This window comes from Setaria italica, chromosome IX, assembly GCF_000263155.2.
Source record: "Setaria italica strain Yugu1 chromosome IX, Setaria_italica_v2.0, whole genome shotgun sequence".
Taxonomy (NCBI): Eukaryota; Viridiplantae; Streptophyta; class Magnoliopsida; order Poales; family Poaceae; genus Setaria; species Setaria italica.
The window spans coordinates 52,955,542-52,971,345 of record NC_028458.1 but is presented as its reverse complement, the minus strand read 5'-3'; the positions used below and the strand labels follow the sequence as shown (position 1 = coordinate 52,971,345).

At 43.9% G+C, this 15,804-nt stretch overlaps 3 protein-coding genes across 3 annotated transcripts; 2 read left to right on the top strand and 1 right to left on the bottom strand.

Moving 5' to 3' along the window:
• Nucleotides 1–163: 163 nt before the first annotated feature.
• On the top strand, nucleotides 164–6,341 carry LOC101774863 (protein RIK). Its single transcript, XM_004985142.2, has 12 exons — nucleotides 164–418; nucleotides 576–816; nucleotides 962–1,060; nucleotides 1,172–1,206; nucleotides 1,276–1,351; nucleotides 2,177–2,299; nucleotides 2,446–2,532; nucleotides 2,735–2,828; nucleotides 2,906–3,023; nucleotides 3,395–3,887; nucleotides 5,484–5,874; nucleotides 5,962–6,341. Exons 1-12 carry the CDS (start codon nucleotides 351–353, stop codon nucleotides 6,084–6,086), a joined length of 1,950 nt encoding a protein of 649 aa, XP_004985199.1. The 5' UTR covers nucleotides 164–350; the 3' UTR covers nucleotides 6,087–6,341.
• A 557-nt stretch (nucleotides 6,342–6,898) lies between these two features.
• LOC101774467 (probable inactive purple acid phosphatase 1) lies at nucleotides 6,899–11,966 on the top strand. Its single transcript, XM_004985141.3, has 12 exons — nucleotides 6,899–7,240; nucleotides 7,548–7,639; nucleotides 7,748–7,814; nucleotides 7,913–8,035; nucleotides 8,661–8,753; nucleotides 9,124–9,253; nucleotides 9,481–9,562; nucleotides 9,676–9,808; nucleotides 10,234–10,439; nucleotides 10,535–10,660; nucleotides 11,094–11,403; nucleotides 11,503–11,966. The coding sequence occupies exons 1-12, from the start codon at nucleotides 7,061–7,063 to the stop codon at nucleotides 11,806–11,808; spliced, it is 1,848 nt and encodes a 615-aa protein (XP_004985198.1). The 5' UTR covers nucleotides 6,899–7,060; the 3' UTR covers nucleotides 11,809–11,966.
• An 18-nt stretch (nucleotides 11,967–11,984) lies between these two features.
• On the bottom strand, nucleotides 11,985–15,201 carry LOC111255833. Its single transcript, XM_022823245.1, has 2 exons — nucleotides 14,547–15,201; nucleotides 11,985–12,453 (listed from the first exon to the last, which is right to left on the bottom strand). The coding sequence occupies exons 1-2, from the start codon at nucleotides 14,637–14,639 to the stop codon at nucleotides 12,010–12,012; spliced, it is 537 nt and encodes a 178-aa protein (XP_022678980.1). The 5' UTR covers nucleotides 14,640–15,201; the 3' UTR covers nucleotides 11,985–12,009.
• Between the last annotated feature and the right edge of the window lie 603 nt (nucleotides 15,202–15,804).

Sequence of the window (15,804 nt, the reverse complement as noted above, 5' to 3'; positions counted from 1 at the left end):
ATTGACCTCTCTTTTCCAATCTCAAGATGTAGAAGATTGATGATGAAGAATAATTGAAAGAATTGGCTAAAACGAAAACACTCAATTGTGAAAATATGATTTTCGAAAATTATATGTTTCGTATATATAGAAAAATAAAGACGCTTCTTTTCGCCTCTCTTTTCCAATCTCATCCCAGTATCCCACGACGCCAGCTATCCCTTCAAAGCCGCCGCCACCGCGGACACGGCTAGGCGCCCAGGCACCAATGCGGACCCATCCCCTCGTCGTCCGCATCCAAGCCTCACCGCCGCCTCGTGCCCACCTCCTTCCCCCGATTCATCCGCGAACCCACCCGCCGGCGAGCGCCCATGACGGAGGACCGGGCCCACAAGGCCACCGACGAGCCCGCCGCCGCGGGCAGGCAAAGGCCTGAAAGGTACCCAGCTCCCTGCCTCCCTCCCTCGCTGTCCGATCCGTCACGGTTTCACCATTGACCTCGAAAACTACTACTCTGCGCGCGGTCCTCGCGGTTGAGATAGGGGTTGGGCCGTTGGGGATGCTGAGCCGCTGAAACATGTGTGGCTCTTATGTAGGAAGAAGAGGAAGTGGGATCAGCCCGCGGAGGACTTGGTCTCCGCGGCGGTGAAGGCTGCTGCCGTGTCGGGGATGCCCGTGATTAACATCGGCGCTCTTCCTGGCGTTGCACTGCCTGGCGTCACCGCCTATGGAGCTGCTACATTGCCTAGTGTAGTCCCTGTTCCTTATTCGTTGCCGCCGCATATTGCACCATTGGTGCTCCAGAATGCTTCTGCTGCACTTCAGAAATTGAGTCAGGTAACTGTTGTGTGACATAGTTTCTCTTACGATACTGATTTCTTTTCCTTTCTTTTAGCTCCGAGAGGTGCTATGTGGACAATATAATCTAGGGTTATCTGGTTGCATCTACGTCACTACTTGTATGCCTTTTTTTTCCTGTTAGGCAAAAATACCAGATGAGGTCATAGCGCGGGAAGTTGTTATAAACGACGCTGATCCATCCGTGCGATATAAGCTTACAAAACGACAAACACAAGAAGAGGTAAATCCTTAACCAGAAAAGACTAGTTTACTTTGGTGAACTTTTTTGCTTCTAGAACATTGCATTACGTTAAGTGAAAGAAGGTACTTATGATTTCTTGATTATTAACAGATTCAGAGATGCACAAGCACTGTCATCATTACCAGGTATATTTGACATGCACTCTTGGTTTTGACGGTCCATTCCTGAGACTCTGCTTGTTTTGACCTGGTCAGGGGAAAATATCACCCTCCAAATGGACAGCCTGATGGTGAGAAACCGCTCTATCTACATATCTCTGCTGGATCTCAGGTAAATATTCTTCTTTCCGTTGAATTCCATTTCCCTTTATTTTGGTGTACCCATAATAAATTCAGTACTTTATTTTGTGATTTATCTGAAGTTTCGGTACTGAAACAATTATTTAATCAGTTCTAATTGTATAATTGACCATTTTGATGGGCAATCTGCATGCATTAACTTTTACTGAAAGACGTCATTGAGTTTGCTACCTTGTTCTGTTTCTTTCCTTCATTTTTTCCAGTGATGGTGATGCCAATTATCTTATTCTTCTTTTGTTTGTAACATTAAACCTTACACGGCTTACTGACTTGATCACTATGTTAAAGCTATGGCACTGTCAGATATGGCTTGATTATTGATTGTTTAACTGCGATTGCTTATAAGGGAGTGGCACTATGAACTACCTTAGGATTATGAATTCTAAAACTACCTTTGAAGGTCTTAAAGATTTCGACCAATGACTAAAGTTTTTTAGTTAACAGGGAAGCTTAAAAGGAGAGTGGACTTTCGTGTCTAACTGCTGTGAAACAGTAACTGTGTCAATGCTGATTAGTAGGTCATACAGTAGTTTGGCTAACCTAGTTATGCGGGCAGTGGGATTCAACATGTCTGCTTGTTCGGTGCAATGCAATTCAATTGTGCAATATTCCTAGTGTTTTCAATGCTTGTACCATCCATCTATACTATAACAAAAAATTACATGATATTAATGCCAATTTCATTGCCATAAATAGCAGCCTGTAGTTATTTTTTCTATTTTAATATTCTGTATTCAATAAGCACTCCATGTAATAGTAGTAAAATAATAATATACTGCTTTTGCACCCTCAATAGTTGAAAGATACCGCTGAGCGTATCAAGGCAGTTGACCGTGCGGCTTCAATGATTGAAGAAATATTGAAACAAGGCACAATCTCAGAGTCTACATTGGTCTCTTATTCTTCTAGCAGTGGACAGGTAATCCTCTATATCTCCAAATCATGAGGAAATGTAGCTTTTTTTTTTTGGGAGAGAAATGGTGATTGGCGCGGTATGTTTGCTGTGCTGCTACATAAGGAATTCTGCTTGAGAAAGTTAACTTCATCTCTACTCCTCTTTCACAGGCTGTTTATCCTTTTAGTGCCTCGATATTTTTGGGTTTTGATGCAGATCCATCATTAAACATCGCAGCTCGAATTCGTGGGCCAAATGTATGTTCTTGTATAACTATATGTGATGCTGGTTTGATTTGATTGTTTTGTTATTAGTGTCTCTCAGTTTTTGTTTTGTCAATCATGTATTGTTTTCTTTCATTCTCTTGAAAATCTAATCATAAAGCTTTCTCTGGCATCCCAATTTGGATGGGAGAAACTGTTTGTGTGCTGTTGGTGCTTTTGCTTTTTTGTATTGTAGGATCAGTACATAAATCACATCATGAAAGAAACAGGGGCAACCGTTGTAATAAGAGGAAAAAATTCAGAGAATCTTGGCGGTTGTCTTGGTGAAGGTTGGTGATTTATTTTGTCAGCTTTTGAAAACTTCTGATTTGGAAGTTTGCATTTTATTCTATAACATCTATTGCAGCTTCACAGCAACCTCTACACCTATACCTCACAAGTATGCATTTAAAGAGCCTAGAAGCTGCAAAAGTTTTGGCAGAGAACCTCCTGGATACAATAGCAGCAGAATTCGGTGCTTCCAGGTATGCAAATTTTCCAATGTTTAATTAAATGATGAGTTCTTTTGGTTTAACATCTTCCATTTTATTTGAAAATACAACCTTAGCGTTCGTGCGCACGCCTTCTTGGTTAAGTAAAAACATTGCTTTGCTTAGTCAGTAACTCATCTTGACGTTATCAGCTTCGTCCTTCAAATACTTATTTTCTTAAAGAAATGCTTGTAGGAAGCTTGGTCTGATGTTTAAAAGGTCCCAATACATGGTTTTCATGTTCTTGTGTCTTTTTTCTTTCTCCTCAACAGCGAATCATGTACATATTCTTATTTTTTTTTATATTGGATCCTACCATAAACGTCTTGCTATGCTCATTTTATTATACCTTTTTTGTGTGACAGAATTTCTTCTTCAAAAGTATATGGTGCTGTTCCACCTCCTCAGCAGTTGTTAGCTGGTGTAGATACCTCAGGAGCAAGATCGGATGTCCATTCTACTTTAAGTCCTAATGTGTTAGCAGGACCGTCACATTCCTTTGCATCTACTGGAGTTATTGCTCCCATTGTTGCTCCTGAAGTGACACTGCAATCTGTGGCTCCAACATATTCTGGGGTTCCACCACCCAGTAATATGACCTGTCCTATTCCATCAGTAAATGGTGGGACATTTTACAGTGGCTATGGAGATATTTATCCCCAAGCAACTCCATTGCAGCAAGTGGCATTCACACTCAAGCATGCCTCATCGTCGACAACTCAGGCTGTTCCAGTGACATCCACATCAACAAGCACGGTGATAAAAGCGAACTCAAGCTCGGATGTGGAAGCGGATAAACGTTCCAGAAGGAAATTCCAGGAACTACCAGTTTCCAAGGGTCCGACTACAGAAAATCAGGTAAAGTTACTTTTATTGATTTTGCTGATAGTCTTGACTTAATTCTTAACTACAGGAGGTGCAGCAGATAACCTCTTCTTTCGTACTTTTTCTGCTGTCCCTGTCCCCTCTATCCACCTCCTCTCTCTGTATTACCTCCCTTTTAATTCATTGTCCTAAATTCCATGACCACACCTTCCTTCCCTGTGGTGTTCAGTAGATGCCTATCCTGATTTGATGACATCCTTCTCATCTTTCTTTGTTATCTCTCAGCTTGGATTGTGCCATCTTTGATGAGTCCACTGATGCTTATCCACATAAAATTTCAAGGCAATTTTTATGTCAGGAATCCCTGACCTATTTTTACTTTTGTTTTGTAACTTTGATGTAAATTGTTGCTCTGTCAACTACAAGAAAAACTTTGTATGGCATTGCGACATCTATTTAAAAATGTGATTTCAAAATTGTTGTCCACAAAATAATGATTTTTTTCTTCTGTCCATGATGCCTTTAAACAAGGGAATCACTTTTGATTATCCAGGAGCTCTGATGCAACACAGCAAATGTTATCCATGCAATTCATGATCATATGTTTATACACTTGAAAGAACTTAATGATTCCTTGTTTATAGACTTGTGAATTAAATAACTACTTTAGAATTTATCTGACTTGCTTTGAACTAGCCCCAAAATATAAATTGACCTGCAGATTTTGCTTTATCCTGAAGTTCTTGCAGTTCTCTTAATGGAAACTACAAATCTAAATTTCACAATACTATTAAAAACAACAGTGGATTGCCAGATTTGCTTGTTTGTTTTCTTATCGTATTCTTTTATCTGTTTCTGACATTTCATTTCGTTCCAGGTATTTTCTCTGACCTTGTCTGAAGCTCACAGGTGGTAACAGATATATGTGTGGGTTTTTCACAGGCTTTGTGACAAGGCGTTTGCATTAGCGGTGGCGTTCAATTCACAAGATGCAGACTTCTTCGAACATCTTGTTACCTTTTTACAGAAAATATAAATTTAACCTTCCCATTGATCTATTTCTGCTTAATTACATATTTCACTAGTGTTGATTAACATTGCTAGCATGCCTTAAGTTTTGAAATTGGTTGGTTGGTGGTTTGTCTGTTAATATATTCTTGTTAGTAGGTTTTGGTATACTTTATTTCGTTCCTCTCTTTGAAGAAAGTTTTGCATTTGCAAAATTTCCTCATTGTGCGAAAGTTCCAGGCAATATAAACACGCAAAATGTCCTTCCATTTGAAACTTCTTGGTCTTAGTTAAGCAGACTCAGATGCTGTACATTTCTTGTGTTAGCATAAACTTGTCTATGCTTTTGTTACGTTCAAAATTATACAAACTTTCCCCAAGATGAAAATTAAGTCTACAGCATGTCTGCTTCTGTCTTCCAAAATCACAACATTATGTTCTGAACCTGCTAAGAGTCATGATAACTATTATTGTGCTTCCATACAAAATATGCTCATATTTGTGATGTTTATGCAAATTGTTGCTGATTTTATTCTTCTTATGCTTGCCATTAGACATTACATACTCTAACGCACATGAATTTGATGCAAAATTGTTCTTTGTTTTCTTTCATCTTTCCAGAACTCACAACTGGGGTCCAAATTTATTAAGACAGGTCTAGATAGTTTATGTGACATTACTGGTTCATCAATTGCACCTCCAAAGAAAGTTCAGCCTGGACCAAATGGAATGCTTCCACCAGACCAAGGGGATATGCCCTCACATCTCTCTATATCGTATAAGATACCACCACCACCCCCGAAGAGCATGCTGCTGCCTCCAACCAAAAACATGCCACCTCCATCACCCAGGAGCATGCCTCCACCTCCACCCAAATTTCCTTCAAATGAGATGTTGTCAAGAAATAAGAGCAAGACTTTTGCATCGAAGGAGCTGATGGAACCTCCAAAGGATACAAGATCAGTCTCGCCGGAGCCTAAGGAGGAAAAACCAAAAGGCGGACCCTTATCTGGTAATATTGCACACTATAATATAGTTTGTTTGCAGAATATGATTTAACTTAGCTAATTTGCATACTATCTTTGGCGTTCATTTCTAGATACTTTGCTGAAGCTTATGGATTACGGAGATGATAACGACGACGACGATATTGATGTCATAGACAGCGTACCTAAGGGCAATCCAACTCCTTGTTCAGAGCAGAAACCATTTTGGGCGGCTTAACACTGAGTCTGTAGTAGACTGTAGTCTGGTGTGAAATCAGAATGGCAGATAAGGATTTTCCTGCCTGTGTGTCTTCCTAGTCAAAGAGACAATGGAGCTTCTTGCTCTTGTTCAGTAGTACTGCTAACAGGCCAAGATATTTCTTTGTACCGTGTTTCCAATTCGAACGTTGTCAAAATGAACCGTGAGCTGTTTTAACTTAGACATGAATATTTGTTGTTTTAGATTAAATGTGATAGTGGTTTGCAGAAGTCATTCCAAATTATTTTGGGCACTGCAATAACACTTGTCATTCCGGATCTGATGGCATGCAATATCATCCTAAGATGAGGCCCATGGGATCTTTAAGGATAAATGGCAAGATGGCTGAAAAGCTGAAATGACTGATTTGTTGTGAAGCTGAAACGACTGATTTGTTGTGAGAGAAAAATACTGTTTGGTGGCTAATAAGTCGGCTGAATAAGCTGAAGCGAACAGGCCCTTTGTAGTAGAGAGGTCAAAATATTCAGCTTCTCCATAACATGTTCAGGTTCTGAGCTTCAAGTTAATATAGGAAGTCAGAGGTCCAGATCACTTCTGTTTGTATTAGTCAGAACCTAGTGTAATCAGTTAATCACCAGATGGTCTAGATCGGATCCAAATACTGCACCGGATATTCCATGGCTTAACCGATGATTCCCATTCCAAATACAAAATTGGAGATCCAATTGAACCTAGTTTTGAACAGGATTTCTTCATACTAGTCAGTCTCTTACAACAATTGATTGTTTTCTTGTGAAGTTCCAAGGAAATTTTTATGCTTTCAATAAAAGCTGGGTATCCTTTTGTCCAGAACTTTTCGCTGTTTGTAGCTTAGACGTCACTCCTTGACTGCCCACTGTTGCATAATCTATTGCTTAGCTTTATACCACAATAGTTACTTTAAGCGAGAGGAGTTCTTCTTGCTTGCTGCTTGCTGCTTGGAGCAAGCGAGCATGATGCAGTCGCTGCCTAGAACGGCCGTAGCGGTGGCGGTGTATGCGCTGGTCGCCCTTACCGCAGCCGCGGCGGGAGGCGGCGAGCAGCCGCTGTCGAGGATCGCCATCCACCGCGCCACCGTCGCGCCCCAACCCGGCGCCTTCGTCGACGCGTCGCCGGCCCTTCTCGGCCTGCAGGTGAGCCTTCTGGAGCAATCGCGCCTCTAGCGTCGTTCAAAGTGGCGCATCGTTCCTCCGCCGCCGCCGTGATGAGTTCATGGCTATTAAGCTCGTGGTGCTCCTAGCTCTTCCGAGTAGGCGTGCATCGTAGGTTGATGTTTCAATCGCAATCCAGGCTGAAATTCTGCAATAGATTAGCAATATACATCTCCAATGATCCGATGTCCAAATAAGACCGAAATCTGCAGCATAGGGGCCTCGTATTGGTTCTCTCTGATGGTTTGCTCTGCTGCAATCAGATTATGGACTGCCTTATTTCTTGCAGGGGAAGGACAGAGAATGGGTGACCGTCACATATAGCAACCCCAAACCTTCGAAGGATGACTGGATTGGAGTGTTCTCGCCTGCTAATTTCAAGTATAAACTAATCCACATATCTGACGTCTGCTTTGGTAGACTAATGCACTTCTTCTTGCTGAACTGAAGGCTGTTTCTAAGTGTATTTCGTTTCTTTTTATTTGTCAGTGATTCCATTTGTCCATCAGAGAACCAATGGGTGGAGGCCCCTCTTTTATGCACAGCTCCTATTAAGGTTAGTTTGTTTCCTGTGAGCCTTCTTCGTGTGAAGTTTTGGTGACTTCAGAACCCTTTATATGAACACACGCTGAAGGATACCTCATGTTTTGGCAGTTCCAATTTGCAAACTACACGAGTCGTGACTATGGAAACACTGGAAAGGGATCCTTGAGACTTCAGCTGATAAATCAGAGAGAGGATTTCTCATTTGCATTGTTCTCTGGAGGCCTCTCGAATGTATGTACAAAATGCTCTTCTTTTTGTTAGTCAATCTATTGAACCTCAGGGCGTCGAGACTTAGACCTTTTCATGTTGAGCGTAACTATTAGTACCATAGACCTTATCAGTTTCTTCTTTATTCTGACAGACAATTTTAGCCCACCTCGAACACAATTATTAACTAAGTCAAGTATGAGATATGCATTTTCATTGCTGAACACCACCTTTGCCAATGTGCTTTTATTAATAAATAGTATAATTGTTTTCTTGTCGGTTGTTGTCACGATATATGAGCCATGTTGCTTGCTGAAATCATAATAGTCATCCTCACCATAAGACTACAAGGTAAATCAAAGGCCAAAAAAGTTGAAATTACCTCTCTTTAAATAGCATTTGTTGCTAAGGAAGGTGCCCTTGAGCGCAGCCTCACTGTCAAATTTCAATTTAATAGTTTTAAATGTCACACACAACTAGCCATGGCACCTTCTTGTCTCTTCAAAACAAAAGAGAACCTTCTTGCTTTAGAGTTTAGATTGTGTTTTATCATTTATAGATCACTAGTTATTCTTCCAACCTTTTTACCATTCTCAGTTTCCTCTGTGTACCACAGCAGATAACTATCTGCATTTTTTGTGTAATACAGCCTAAGCTCATCGCGCACTCAAAAAGTGTTACTTTCATCAACCCAAAGGCTCCCGTATACCCACGCCTAGCCCAAGGAAAATCCTGGAATGAAGTAAGTATCATTTTCATATGTTTGGGTAAGTAGTAAAGGGAACGTCAAGTGGATGTTATATTATATGACCCACAGAAGAAGAAGAAAAAATATTAAATGCACATAGATGACAGATTTTGCTTATTTCCCTTGTGCACTTTTTTCATATCTGTAAGAGAACATTCTCTTTTGATCGAATCATAATTTGCAAGCAGCAGAAACAAGAACTTGGGATATTTGAGATAGTTCTCACTTAGATGAGCACTTCTAAGTTCTGCTTTTATAATCTTCTCTTAGTTATCAATGTTTTCAAGGAAAGGTGTACATAACTTCTTCCATGAATGTAATTGCCCCAGATCTTCACGATTTTGACTGTTTCTAGTGACTCTAGATGACAGTGACATGGACAAGTGGCTATGGTACCAATGAGGCTACACCATTTGTCAGATGGGGCATACAAGGACAAATCCAAATCCTTTCTCCTGCAGGCACCCTTACTTTTAGTCGCAACACCATGTGTGGTTAGTAATTTCATACTGTGTCCTGCAAAAATAAAAGGTTGTATCAATTTTTTAATCTGAAATGTAGGGTCTATTGGGATAAGATTATAATGTCCAACAATTCCTATGTTGCCCATTTGGATTTAGTGTTCAGTGTTCCAAAAGAAAAGTGCGACTGATGTTTCCACTATCCATGAAACCCAATAAGAGCATTAGCATCACTATGTATCTTGATGGTTTTATGTCAGGTCCTCCTGCAAGGACAGTTGGTTGGCGTGATCCTGGTTTCATACACACAAGTTTTCTCAGGGACTTATGGCCTAATTCCATGTAATTAGGTTTCCCTTGACATTTCTTCATCTTCATTTTGTTCCTATTGTTAGCATTTCGTTGTGCTAATAATGCAAGGGGCGACCATTTTTACATATGAATTTGAATTTCAGGTATACGTACCAAATTGGGCATCGGCTATTTGATGGTTCTATTGTTTGGGGACATCAATATAGCTTCAAAGCACCTCCTTATCCTGGGGAAGACTCTTTGCAACGTGTTGTGATTTTTGGGGATATGGGGAAGGTGAGAATTCCATGTCAAATCTGCAAGATGCTTTTTCTTTCTTCTTATTGTATGTCACTGCACACAGAAGGCCAATTTAGCATCTCGTGACCTTCAGCATCTACCTTATCTGCTTTCTTGTTAGCTGGAAATTTAGCCACCAAGGCTCAATATTAGTCCTTTTTTCTCTAATATCTTCCTCAATGTATTCTCTTAGTACTGATAAAACTTAGCTTAACTTTAAGTGTTACCATCTCAAATCAACTAACAAATAAGAAAAAAAAAACGAGACTTAGTGGCCTGCTACTATGTTTGATTTTGTTTGCTTAGTACAGGAGGAAGTATTTGTTTGAAAGAAGTAGGTATGGTTTCTTTTTCATGCTTGGCACTAAAATTGGCACTTAAACTCTTTGATCGGGCTGAGTTTTTTTTTTTAATTTGATTAGGCTGAGGTTGATGGTTCAAATGAGTTCAATGACTTTGAGCCTGGTTCACTTAACACAACGAACCAGCTAATCAAAGACTTGAAGAATTTTGACGTGGTTTTCCATATTGGGGACATCACGTATGCCAATGGATATCTGTCACAGTGGGATCAATTCACTGCACAGGTTGAACCCATTGCTTCTACTGTGCCTTACATGGTTGGGAGGTTGGTCCAGTATTACTACTTGACAACAGAAACAAACGGTAACAGGATGCGACAATTCTTTCTATGTTTCTAATGCTACTAATTGGTGATTGCAGTGGTAACCACGAAAGAGATTGGCCTGGATCGGGATCGTTCTATGGGAACCTGGACTCTGGTGGTGAATGCGGAGTGCCAGCTCAGAACATGTTCTATGTGCCAGCAGAAAACCGTGAGCAGTTCTGGTATGACATTTTCTTCTCTAAATTTCGTCAAAAGAAAACATGAAAAGTGGTCAAATATATTTTTTTATTAAAAGACTAAACAGAAGAGCATCCATTCGGAACATAGAACACATGGGCTATTGGATAATTTGTGAACATGAAACGTTAGGAATATAGAACAAATGGGCTTCAGTAATTTCGCCGACAATAAGCAGCTTCTTCATTGGCAGAAATTATCACATGCGGGCTTTCTTTCTTTTTCTTTTTTTGAGTGGGTGGGGGGCGACCAGCAGGTAAACTGCTGAGCTTGTATTAATATAAAAAGGAGAAATTTTCGAATGAATTCATGGCATGTGGCTGCATCGTCGCCCACCTGATTTGCCTGTAAAAAGTTATGGTATTTTTTATTTTTGACTCCAACAAGCTCTCATCAAACACCACTTCACCCTTGTAGGTACTCGATGGATTATGGGATGTTTCGTTTCTGCATAGCCAACACCGAGTTGGACTGGAGGCCAGGTACAGAGCAGTACAAGTTCATCGAGCACTGCCTGTCATCTGTTGATCGGCAGAAACAGCCTTGGCTCATCTTCCTTGCGCACCGCGTCCTTGGCTACTCATCGGCCACCTTCTACGCCGACGAAGGAACGACCGAGGAGCCCATGGGACGAGAGAGCCTCCAGTCACTCTGGCAGAAGTACAAGGTCGACATTGCTATGTACGGCCACGTCCACGGCTACGAACGAACCTGCCCAGTATATGAGGTGTGTTCTCGGTTTCTCACATCTTCTATCTCGTGCCACTAACTATAGTCGATGCTCATTTTGCTGAAGATTATCTCTCTCTCGATGTGTGGAGCGCAGAACGTGTGCGTGGCCAAGGGGTCGGACCGCTACACCGGCGCCTTCACGGCGACGACGCACGTCGTGGTCGGGGGCGGCGGCGCGAGCCTCGCCGACTACACGGCCGCCCGGGCGCGGTGGAGCCACGCGCGGGACCGCGATTTCGGCTTCGCCAAGCTGACGGCGTTCAACCACACGACGCTGCTGTTCGAGTACAAGAAGAGCCGGGACGGCAGCGTGCACGACCACTTCACCGTCTCCCGCGACTACCGCGACGTCCTGGCCTGCGGCGTCGACAACTGCCCCAGCACCACCTTGGCGTCATAGAGTTTCATGTCGATTCAATTTGTTCTTTGTCCTTTGAATTCTGATAGATGCACTGTCCATTGAATTCCTGAGGACTAACTAGTTTGTCCTTTTAAACGAAAAGTTTTGCTCTTTTTTAAGAAAAAAAAAAGATAAAAAGTCTCATTGGCAATCACAAATTTTGTGTGATACTGGTACAGCAAGTACACAGGCTGCTGGTCACTACGCATGACATTTCAACTTTTTGTCACAAGGTTTGGTATGACCGGTCGTCGGCTGCGCGTACTCGGCGGGCTGAGAAAAAATAAGGGCGGCAATGTCGCCAAATGGAGGAGCAGAAATGTGCACTGCGAAAGCGAGAGCTGCTGCTTGGTGAACTCGAGCGCCCAGGCGTTGGCGAAGATGTAGGTGGCCCTGCAGCCGCCGGAGAAGGCGGCCTCGGCGGCGATCTCGGCGAACTCCCCGCTCCGTCCGCTCCTTGGCGCCCGCGAGGCGGTTCAGCATGACGACGTCGAGGTGGAACGCGCCCTGCGCCGCCAGCGTCGGCTCCGGGCTTGCCGGGAGCACGTACTCGATGACGATCACCTTCCCGTTCGCCGGGAGCGCCCTGTGGCAGTTCTTGAGGATCTTGACGCACTCCTCGTCGCGCCACAGGTGGGGAATCCACTGCACACACGCTTTGTTAAAAGGAATGGTACTTTTTTCCACTACGGGCGAACCCGAATTTCATCACGATTATGCAACGAAATTACAAGAGTATTAGTGCAGAAAGGGAAAATAAAAAAAAAGCTATTATGGTATGAAAAGTAAGGAAGGAGACCTTCAGCAAGATTGCATTTCCGCTGGGAATGTACAAAACATGTCATGATTGGTACTGTCACAAACTAATTCAGTCGATGCATTTTGAAATCTCAAAGAAAAATGCTCCAGTGGACCCTTTTTAAAAACTAGCACGATCTCAAAGCAAATAAGATTCATTAAGTCGTATTTTCTTAACTAAATTTTAGTCGTGGGTTAATCTAGGGCCCGCGCCCACTCCTACCCAGCCCAGCGACGATTGGAGGTGCCCTCTGATCTGCCGCTCGTTTCCATCATTCCCGGCGGCGCAACCCTTCGGTGTGGGCAATGCATGGCGGAATAGCGGCACGACACTGCGCCGGAGCTCGCCGCAGTCGATCCGTCCGATCACCTCCGGGACTACAGCTATGCCTGTTCGCATCCTCGCCGGGCAGGCATGGCGTCCTGTGCTGTGTTGGCACATACGAGCTGAGGTGGATGGCAGTGACACCGGACTTCCCAATCTGATCTACATACGCTGCCACACATTGCTACTTGGTGGATTGTTTCAGAAACACTGCGGATGCTGTAAATCATGTTTGCAATGATGCCAAATCTAGCTTCCAAATTTGCAAGGTGCATACTTCACGGCAAGGAGAACAAATCATGTAAGCCGTTGAACCATATGTCGATGCCTCGCCGCCGTGGAGCGTGGCCTTCGTCGCTCCATTCATCTCGCAAGAAAATAAACCGCCGTTGATCGGGAGGAAAATCGCGACTCACCTGGGCATTGGATCGGCACGGGCTCGGGCTGGGAACATGCAGGGCTGGACCCGGACCAAACCCAGTGAATTAATTTTAAACTTAATTAATAAATTGTTTGCTTTAGGATTTGTGCAAGATTTATGGAAAGGATCACGGGAGCAAAACTCACTCTCAAAACGTATTTTTGAGACCAATGAACTTGTCTCAAGATACCATTCGGATCCTTAAACTTTCAAAACACATTTTCAAGTCTTTCAACTTATTTCAGGATGTCATCTAAGTTCTTAAACTCTCAAAGTGCATTTTAAGATCCTCCAATCAAGTGCCGAGAAACACATGCGTGATCCTTAGTATAAGTGGCTGTGAAGGAAGCATTGGCATCAGTGATAGGTGACAAGTTTTAAGATTTGAAAATATATTTTTAAGTTTAGGGATCCGGATGAAACCGATGAGAAGTTTGGGGACCTAAATATACACTTTGAGAGTTTAGGGATCTAGATGACACTTTGAGACCAGTTTTGGGATCTGAAAATGCATTTTGAGAGTTTAACGGCGTGAATGACACCACAAGATAAGTTTAGAGACCACCTATGCATTTTACTCTATAGGCTATATAGGAGTGCCGAATATAGTAATTTTATAGCAAAATAAAAATTGTGTGGTAGCGACTTAGCCAATAATGATAATCGGATTTAGAAAGAAAATCTTTGAACCCAAGCCTCCAACCCTCGTCAGCAGAAAAAGGAGCGGAGTCAAGTCATCGACACGGCGTTTCGACGGGGTTAGTCCAACGGTACATGTAAAATGGATTGGTATCCCTACAAACTGTCAGATACCTATAAAAAAAAATGCTCCAACAGTTTGGCCACGTGGATTGCTATCCTTGAATATTCCTGGATTGCTAAAACTGCAAGCGCTCCGGCGGGAAGCCAACTGCTCCTCTCGGGACTGTTCCGCTAGCGCCCACCGCCGTGCTTCCTCCCGACGGTGACTCCTCCGGTCGCCGGACTTCACTGCCGACATCGCCGCCCACGCATCGGGCCGTCGGCCGGCAGCCGCCCGCCGGGGTGAGGAAGGGCGCACAGCACCGCGCATCGAGCCGCGGCCGCCCGTAGCGCCGCCCAACCCTCTCTCCACACCAGCCCAAGCGAGCTCGAGCCTCGCCGGATGCAGGTGACCGGAGCCATGACAGGAGAACGAGAGGAGGAAAAGCTCACCACGCGGGCCGACGAAGGCCACCCTCCGCTTCGATTCGAGGCCACCCTCCATCGATTCGTCGTTTCTCGCTCCGATTCGAGGCCACCCTCCATCGATTTTTCGTCCCTCGCGTCTATACGGGATGGGGGAAGGCGGCGGCCGACCCGGGGCGTGGGAACGACGTCCGATGCGGGCCGGTGGTGGAGGCGGAGCCGCACCGTCTCGGGTCGGCCGCGCCCGCCCGCAGCGCTACCAGTCGTGGCCCCGCACAGCGCCGGGGTGAGGAGGCGGAGGCGGAGGAGCAAGAGCCGACGTTGAGTTGGGGACGGAGGGCGGCGGAGCAAGGGCCGACGATTTGGAATGGAGGACGGCGGAGCAACATGGACGCGACTGCGATTTGGACAGAGGCCGGTGGAGGAGCAACGGCCGACGTCGATCTGGGCTGGAGGAGAGCAGGGAAGCAGCGGCGCTGCTGCCGCGAGAGGAGAGGAGCGGCGCGGGTGAGGAGGAAGAAGAGGTGAGGGTGAAGGAGGAGACAAGTTTGCAGATCAACCCTTGGAAAAAGATTCCACTTGCGGATTAGTCCTTGGCTGAAATATAGGTATTCAGGGGGAGTTTGATACCACCCGTTAATTAGGAGTATTAAACATAGGTTAATTACAAAATTAATTGCACAGATGGAGTCTAATTCGCTAGACGAATCTATTAAGTCTAATTAGATCATGATTTGATAATGTGGTGCTACATCAACCATTTGCTAATGATGGATTAATTAGGCTTAATAGATTCATCTCGCGAATTAGTCTAGGGGTTTTGCAATTAGTTTATAATTAGGGTTTTGCAATTAGTTTTATAATTAGCTCATGTTTAGTCCTCTAATTAGCATCCGACCGATATGACACTGCTAAAATTTAAACACCTCCTAAGTTATACGTATTTATACCTATGCTGTCGGAGGAGGTAACTTCGGAGAACCTAAAATTTTCTCTCTCCTGTGCCTTCAGTTTTACCAAAGCTGTTGGTGTTGGAGATGCTCTAACGGGGTAAGTAAAGCCACACAGGTCGGGCAAGCAACAGCTCACGATCGGGCCCAAACTAGCCTAGCAATTCCGGCCCAGCCCAGACCTCTGGAAAATGTGAAAGGAAGCGTACACCCAGCCGGCCCACCCCGCCTAATCGTGCCTATCCTCTCCCTGCCCGCTTCCGCGCCCCCCGGCGCCAAAACCCTCTCGAATTTCTCCCGCGCGAGCGCAAAACGAGTGCGAAAACGAAACCAGC